General features: G+C 50.4%; 1 protein-coding gene across 2 annotated transcripts in view; it reads left to right on the top strand.

The window, feature by feature from the left end:
• The window catches only part of CPT1C (carnitine palmitoyltransferase 1C), a 19,087-nt gene that overhangs the window by 5,701 nt on the left and 5,162 nt on the right, over window positions 1-8,224 (top strand). Inside the window, exons 3-12 of one of the 2 annotated variants that reach the window (XM_003801476.1) lie at window positions 1,165-1,304; window positions 3,526-3,697; window positions 3,930-4,031; window positions 4,111-4,248; window positions 4,720-4,797; window positions 5,014-5,121; window positions 5,222-5,306; window positions 5,930-6,125; window positions 6,246-6,428; window positions 7,075-7,180. In XM_003801476.1, the coding sequence (XP_003801524.1) occupies window positions 1,165-1,304; window positions 3,526-3,697; window positions 3,930-4,031; window positions 4,111-4,248; window positions 4,720-4,797; window positions 5,014-5,121; window positions 5,222-5,306; window positions 5,930-6,125; window positions 6,246-6,428; window positions 7,075-7,180 (1,308 nt within the window). The remainder of the gene's footprint in view (window positions 1-1,164; window positions 1,305-3,525; window positions 3,698-3,929; window positions 4,032-4,110; window positions 4,249-4,719; window positions 4,798-5,013; window positions 5,122-5,221; window positions 5,307-5,929; window positions 6,126-6,245; window positions 6,429-7,074; window positions 7,181-8,224) is intronic. The other variant, XM_012812542.2, reaches the window with a different exon arrangement.

Here is an 8,224-nt window from a genome sequence, read left to right as displayed (position 1 = left end):
CCACAACGCCTGGCCATTTTTTGGTTGCAGCCATCATTGTTGTTTTGGCGGGTCCGGGCTGGGGATTCGAACCCGCCACCCTAGGTGTACATGGCTGGCGCCTTAGCCGGTTGAGCCATAGGCGCCGAGCCCAGAAACCTTTTCTTACCAAAGCAAAGGAAAATTGTCAAGTCAATAAATCCCCAACAAGGGGCAGCACCTGTGGCTCAAAAGAGTAAGGCGCCGGCCCCATATGCTGGAGGTGGCAGGTTCAAACCCAGCCCTGGCCAAGAATTGCAAAAAAAGAAAAAAAAAAAAAACCAACAAGAAGTTGAATACTAGGATTATTCCCATTCTGCAGATCAGGAAACTGAGGCACAGAGGGATGAGGTCATTTGTTCAAGATCACCCAGCTCGTAAGTGATGGAGAAGGTATTTGAGCCCATAGGATGAGATCTGATAGCCTAAGTTCTAAACCATGACCTCTGAGGCCATCCTGTTTGTTAAATGTGGGAAGAGAAAGGGTGAAAGTGGTTTCTTGAGTCCCAATGGTGATGACCCAACCAAGGTCATTTCTTCCCCTGTCTTGACCATGTTCTCTGTGTGAGCTGGAAACCAAGTGTCTTCATTTGTAAAATGATATCATCTTAGTACTTATGCCACAGGGTTGTTGGGAGGATTTAAAGCTTTAGTCTTTGCAAATAGGACCTGGAATGTAGTAAGTGCTCATTAAATGTTAGCTATGTCTCTCACACCTCCTTGGGAGTCTGGCTAGTAACCCAGTGCTTTCATTCATTCTTTATTAATTCTATGACCAGGTAGAAGGCTTTCTGAGCTCCAGACCTTGCTATGTACAGGAAATAATTTTGCCTTTTTGACAATTTAACCCTCGAGGTCCTGCCTGAGAGTATCCCTTTCTAGGAAACCTTCCCTGATGACCTCAAGTTGTAGCATGACAGACAGAGCTCCTCCTGTTTCTTGTCCTGCCTCCATGAACTCTTGCTTTATTCTAGACTGACCTCCTTGAGGGGAGGACTCAGATTTGTCTGTTTCCCATTAGATCTTGAGCACCTAGCTCAGGACTCAGTACACACTGGGTGCTAAATAAGTATGTGAGAATGACACAGAGTAAATGCTCAGAAGAAAGGGCAAATGATTGAACGGATACCCTTTCCTACCCCACAGAATGACTTTCTCACTGGTGTGTTTCCTGCCAGCCCCCTCAGCTGGCTCTTCCTCTTCAGTACGATACAGCTCTCCTGGTTCCTCCAACTGGATCCTTCTTTAGGACTGATGGAGAAGATCAAAGAGTTGCTGCCAGACTGGTAAGGTCCCCTACTTCATCTCAGTAATCCCTTAGTCCCTTTCGCTCCACCCAGAAAGTTTCATTGTCAGTGTGGTGTGCCTGCTAACAGAAAGTAACTTCTGAGACTTCCTTTGGGTCAGATTAATGAAGGTATAGCATCAATAAAAAGTAGGTGATTTGGGGCGGCTCCTGTGGCTCATAAGTAGGGTGCTGGCCCCATATACCGAAGGTGGCGGGTTCAAACCTGGCCCCGACCAAATTGCAACAAAAAAATAGCCGGGCATTGTGGCGGGCGCCTGTAGTCCCAGCTACTCAGGAAGCAAGAGAATCACCTAAACCCAAGAGCTGGAGGTTGCTATGAGCTGTGACACCATGGCACTCTACTGAGGGTGACGAAGTGAGACTCTGTCTCAAAAAAAAAAAAAGTAGGTGATTTTTATTTCTTCTCTGTGCACATTTTCTTTTTCTTTTTTGAAACAGAGTCACACTTTGTTTCCCTAGGTCAATTGTAGTGGCATCGTTGCATTAACACCTCACTGAAACTTCAAACTCTTAGGCTTAAGCTATTATCCCGCCTCAGCCTCCTAAGAAGCTGGAAATACAGGCATCCCCCACAACACCCAGCTAATTTTTCTATTTTTAGTAGAGACAGGATCTCACTCTTCTTCAAGCCGGTCTAGAACTCCTGAGCTCAAGCAATCCTCTTGCATTGGCCTCCTAGAGTGCTAGGATTATAGGCATGAGCCACCACACCTGGCATGTTTTCCCTTGTCTTTTCTTTTTAGAAGATCTCACTCTGCTGCCCAGGCTAGAGTGCTATAGCTTCAACCTAGTTCACAGCAATCTCAAACTTCTGGGTTCAAGGCATCCTCCTGCCTCAGCCTCTTGAATAGCTGGGCCCACGGGAGCCGCCTTCGACACCTAGCTAATACTTCTAGTTTTAGTAGAGATGGGGTCTCACTCTTGCTCAGGCTGGTCTTGAACTTCTGAGCTCAAGGGATCCTCCTGCCTCGGCCTCTTAGAGTGCTGGGATTATAGGTGTGAGTCACTGCTGGCCCGACTGCATTATTGTTGTTATTACTGTCATCTTCAGGAAGGGTTTGAAAACCAGGTGCTCGTAACGTGGCAGGTACTAGTTCTTGGATTAGTCCTCCTGGGGAAGAAGGTTCACAATTTGTGCAAATGCCTCCAAAGGGCATACCCACAATCAGATATAGAAGTTTCTAGGAAGGCTCAGCGCCTATGGCTCAAGTGGCTAAGGTGCCAGCCACATACACCTACGGTGGCGAGTTTGAATCCAGCCCAGGCCCACCAAACAACAATGATGGCTGCAACCAAAAAATAGCCAGGGGTTGTGGCAGGTGCCTGTGGTCCCAGCTACTTGGAAGGCGGAGGCAGGAGACTCTGAGCCCAGGAGTTGGAGGTTGCTGTGAGCTGTGATGCCACAGCACTCTACCCAGGGGGACAGCTTGAGGCTCTGTCTCAAAAAAAAAAAAAAAAAGAAAGAAATTTCTAGGAAGGTTAGATTTACCCTTTACCCACCTTTACAGAGGGTAGGTGATGTGATCCTTATCTCCCAGATGAATTTTGTTGAAATGTCTGATTGCAACTTTGCAAACAAACATGGATTCAGTATAGTTTTAGACCAGTTTTCCTGAACTTGAGCTGCTTTTGGAATCATCTTGAGGTTGAGGTTGCTAAAACACTGATTGGGCCCCATCCCAAGAGGTTCTATGTCAGTAGGGCTGGATAGGACCCTGGGATATATATATTTTCAACAAGCTCCCAAGTGGTGGTACTAGGGCTCATCCAGGGGCCACACTTTGAGTAATAATTTGGTATCTTGGAGGTAAAAGTGTCCCTTCAATAAAAAGCATGGTTCCCAATTATTAAGCACCTACCAATTTCTTGGAAAGTGATTTTAGAAGCTTGGTGCCTGGGGGTGCCCAATGGTTAGAGTGACAGCCCCATGCACCGGGGGTGGCAGGTTCAGCCAGGGCCTACTAAACGAAAGAAAAAAAGAAGCTTGGTGCCGACATAGTAGTCCTAGGGGTAGGGGATATGGGGGTGTGTGACAGAGGTTCATACCTACTTTACAAATGAGGAAAATGGACTTTACTGACTCTAGTTCTACAAGATTTGTCTCCAACAGCCAAGGACCAGTGGAGGGGCTGGATGAGGCTTGAGGGGAAGGAGTTCTGAGGTTGGAGACCCAGGTCCAACCTCTACTTTCCCCCTAGGGGTATACGGCACCATGGGCTTCAAGGGGTCCTAGCAGCCGCGTTGTTTGCTTCGTGTTTGTGGGGAGCCCTGATCTTCACACTTCATGTGGCCCTGAGACTGCTTCTGTCCTACCATGGTTGGCTTCTTGAACCACAGGGAGCCATGTCCTCACCCACTAAGACCTGGATGGTATGTGGAGGGGCAGAGCCCTCATCAGGCTCTCCCAGCACCCACGTCTCTGTCCCCCTCTGCATTTTTTGCTTTCCCCTTCTCTAGGGTCTAGTTCTCCCTGTCTAGGTCTCTGTGTCCCTCTCTTTGGGCCTATGTCCCTTTCTCTCTGTGGTTTGCCCTCCCAGACACCTTGGTCCCTGGCCCCAGTGAGGTGTTTAATGACCCAGTACCTCCTCTCCCTTTCTCTCAGGCCCTGGTCCGCATCTTCTCTGGCCGCCACCCCATGCTCTTCAGTTACCAGCGCTCTTTGCCACGCCAGCCGGTGCCTTCGGTGCAGGACACCTTGCGCAAGGTGGGCCTGGTCGCTCTGGGATGGGGTGGGAGGTAGGCCAGGTGTGTAACCTAACCTCTTCTCTGCCATACCTTTTCAGTACCTGGAGTCAGTACAACCTGTCCTCTCAGACGAGGACTTCAACCGGACGATGGTCTTGGCGCAGGAATTCCTGAGGCTGCAGGCCTCGCTGCTCCAGTGGTACCTGTGGCTCAAGTCCTGGTGGGCGTCCAATTATGTGAGTCCCACCATGCTGCCAGGCCCCCTATGGAAGACAAAGTTCTGAGCCAGACATGCCTGAGTCTCGCCTCCAATCCACCCACCTCGGCCTTCCAGAGTACTAGGATTATAGGTGTGGCCACCGCATGACCCACGTATTTTATTTTGTTGGGCCTCTAGTCTTTTTCACTCAGCAGTATGTCTTGGCCCTCATTGTATGTCAGTGAGTAGAAATGTGCCTAGTGCTTCTAGTAGCTGTGTAATACTCCATAACTTTGAGAGTAGCATGGTTTAGCTGCTGATCCTCCTCCAATAGACTTCTAGATAGCTAGTCACTGACCGTGGTGGCCTCCTTCGTTGGCTTCACGCTCCCTGTATGACACAGGACAGATGGGAGGGCTGCCCTGTTCCACCACCCTTCTCCCATACAGGGTCCCAGCCTCCCCAGCTGTCCCAGCTGCCCCAGCTGTGTGTCTCTGCCTACTCCCAGGTCAGTGACTGGTGGGAGGAGTTTGTGTACCTGCGCTCCCGAAACCCGCTGATGGTGAACAGCAACTATTACATGATGGTGAGAAAGGGATAAGGGGGATTGGTCATAGCATCTGAGGCCTAGAGTTGGGATATCTGGGTAGATGTGGCATTTATGGCCAGTGACCTGCATCTGAGACCGTCTGGAATTCATTATCCCTCCCTCTTTTGGGGTTATGACCTGTAATTTGGGTCAGTTCCCCCATTAGAGGCAAACCTGACCCTCCGCGTTTTCCATCCCCTCTGCTGGCCCCAGGACTTCCTGTACGTCACACCTACGCCTCTCCAGGCTGCTAGAGCTGGAAATGCAGTCCATGCCCTCCTTCTGTACCGCCATCGCCTGAACCGACAGGAGATCCCCCCGGTAAGAGGGCTGCTGTGGACAGGAGACAAAGGTGTGGTCTTCTGGTGTTGGGGACACAGGGGTCCTGAAAGGCAGCTCATGAGCCCACGGTCTCCTGCAGACTTTGCTGATGGGAATGCGCCCTTTATGCTCTGCCCAGTATGAGAAGATATTCAACACCACACGGGTTCCAGGGGTCCAAAAAGGTGAGAACCCCCCCCACATACACACACACACACACACACACACACACACACACTGATAGAGGCAAAACAATACAGTGGCTAAGAGCATATTTTCTGGAGCTAGCCTGTCTGAGTTTGAATCTCAATTCTGCTTCCTAGCTATGTGACCTTGGGCAAGTTTTACCCTCTCTGAGCCTCAGTTTGCACATCTCTACAATGGGATACTAATGGCATCAGGTGAAGATTAAAAGGGTTCTTAGGGGCTGAGGCTCATGCCTGTAATCCTAGTACTCTGGGAGGCTGAGGCAGGCGGATTCCTTGGGCTGACATGAGTTTGAAACCAGCCTGAGCTAGAGCAAGATCTCATCTCTAAAAATAGCTGGGCATTGTGTTGGTCTCCTGTAGTCCTACTAGGAAGGCTGAGGCAAGAGAATCGCTTGAACCCAAGAGTTTGAGGTTGCTGTGAGCTGAGCTACCACAGTACTCTACCAAGGGTGACAAAGTGAGACTGTCTCCAAACAATAAATAAATAAAAGCATTCCTAGAACAGCTTAGGGCATGTAAGAAGTGTTTAATCAATGGTCATTATTCTTATAATATGTCTGGTCTTCCCTCTCCCATACTTCTGTCAATGCCACCTGTAGATTATATCCACCACCTCCATGACAGCCAACACGTGGCTGTCTTCCACCGGGGCCGATTCTTCCTTGTGGGGACCCATTCCCCAAATGGCCTGCTTTCCCCAAGGGCACTGGAGCAGCAGTTTCAGCGAATCCTGGAGGATTCTTCACCTGCCTGTCCCCATGAGGAACATCTGGCTGCCCTGACTGCTGCTCCCAGGTGAGGGTTGGAGGTCATGGCCACTCAGAGGCTGGCCAGCCATCCTAAGGCTGTGAAGGGTGGGTCAAGGTCAGGTGGAAGCTGGAGAGTGTGGACTCAGGTACATCCCTTGCCCAACAGGGGCATGTGGGCCGAGGTGCGGAGATCCCTGAAGACACAGGCAGCAGAGGCTCTGGAGGCAGTGGAAGGAGCTGCTTTCTTTGTGTCACTGGACTCTGAGCCTGCAGGGCTCACCAAGGAGGACCCAGCAGCTTCATTGGATGCCTATGCCCACCTCCTGCTGGCTGGCCGGGGTCATGACCGGTGAGTTAGCTCCAGGTCTGGGAGCCCAGACTTGAACCCCCAAAAGCCAGTGTCCAGACCTAGGACCCCTTGACACTAAACAACCAGACTCTGGAGCCCAGACCTTCGGAATTTCTAGATCCAGGGGCCATTTAGATCTAACGATCCCAGATCTGGAGACCTCTGCCTAGAGAACTCCTCCATCTAGGACCCCAGACCCATAATCCAGACCCAGGGATCTCAGATCTGAGGATGACCAAATCTCAGACTCAGAGAACCAAATCTCAACATGGGGACTTCAGAGTCAAAACTTAATGCAGGCACTGCAAACCTAGGCCCTATACCTGGATGCCAACAGCTAGAGATCCTCGGGCCACTTCTGGAGGTCTACTGCATATCACTCAGACTTCTTAGGTCCCAGGAGAGTCCTCATGACTTTCCAGCACCATCAAAAACCTTGGACTTTCCTCAGCAATTTTCCTTAAAACCTCTAAATTCTAAATCTTAGATATGTCTGGAGACTCCCCAAAGCCACCTCTCCTAGACGTCCTCACACAACACCCCAGCTGATTGTCACATCTCTCCACCTCAAAACACTCCCTGAAGTGCCACAGAAAGCACCTTGAGCCCCCCCCCCCCAGTGACTCCTCTGAATTTTCCCCAACAGCTGGTTTGACAAATCCTTCACCCTAATCGTCTTCTCCAACGGGAAGCTGGGCCTCAGCGTGGAGCACTCGTGGGCCGACTGCCCCATTTCAGGACACATGTGGGAGGTAGGGGAGCCAGCCCTCCTCCTCTTCTGGAGGCTCCCAACCCCCTTTCCAAAGACTGTCTTCCAGGGCCTGAGGCTCAGAGAGAAGCAGAGGCCAGCCCTGGGTCACCCAGCAAACAAAGGGGTCTGGGATGCTGACCTTGCTTTAATGAGTCGGTAATAGGGGCTCAGAGAAGGAAAGTAGCTTTCCTAGAGTTGCACAGTGAGGAGTTGCAAGTTGCAGAGTGAGAGTATGAACACAGACTGCTTTGATACCAGAGTGTGAGGCCTTCCCACCACATCACAGAGTCAGAAGCACTGTCTTCCAGCTCTATTTTGCTTTGTGTCCTTGGGCAAGTTACTTTCCTCCTCTGAGCCTCAATTTCCCCCATCATCAAATGAAAGAGTTGGAATTTCTGTTATCACTAAGCTTCTGTCCAGCCCTGCCCATCTCTATTTTCTCTACTTTCTTTCTTTAGTCTCTAAATCATAGGGGTCAATGGCAACACCCCCCATTGGGGCTGGGTAGGGGCCCCTAACCCAGGGTGGGCCCTGAGTGTATGAGGACAAGAAAAGCCCTTGCCAGATCTTGAGAATGACAACAGCCCCTCGTAAGCTTTGGCCCTTTGTTTGTTTGTTTGTAGTTTTTTTTGGCTGGGGCTGAGTTTGAACCCACCACCTCCAGTATATGGGGCTGGCGCCCTACTCCTTGAGCCACAAGCGCCACCTGTTTTGAGATAAGAGTCTCTGTCACCCTGGGTAGAGTGTGGTCACATCATAGCTATGAGCGAGAGAGATCAAATTCTTGGGCTCAAGAGATCCTCCTGAGACATCAGGTGTGGTAGCTCACTGCTATAATTCCAGCACTCTGGGAGGCTGAGGCAGGCAGATTGTTTGAGGTCCGGAGTTCCAGACCAGCCTGAGCCAGAGCAAGAGCGAGAGTCTCTAAAAAATAGCCAGGTGAGGTGGCGCCTGTGGCTCAAAGGAGTAGGGTGCTGGCCCCATATACCAGAGGTGTGTTCAAACCCGACTCCAGCCAAAAACTGGAAAAAAAAAAAAAAAAAAA

This window comes from Otolemur garnettii, unplaced genomic scaffold (genome assembly GCF_000181295.1).
Source record: "Otolemur garnettii isolate 467f Iridium unplaced genomic scaffold, OtoGar3 scaffold00211, whole genome shotgun sequence".
Lineage (NCBI taxonomy): Eukaryota > Metazoa > Chordata > Mammalia > Primates > Galagidae > Otolemur > Otolemur garnettii.
This window is presented reverse-complemented; position numbering and strand designations above follow the sequence as displayed.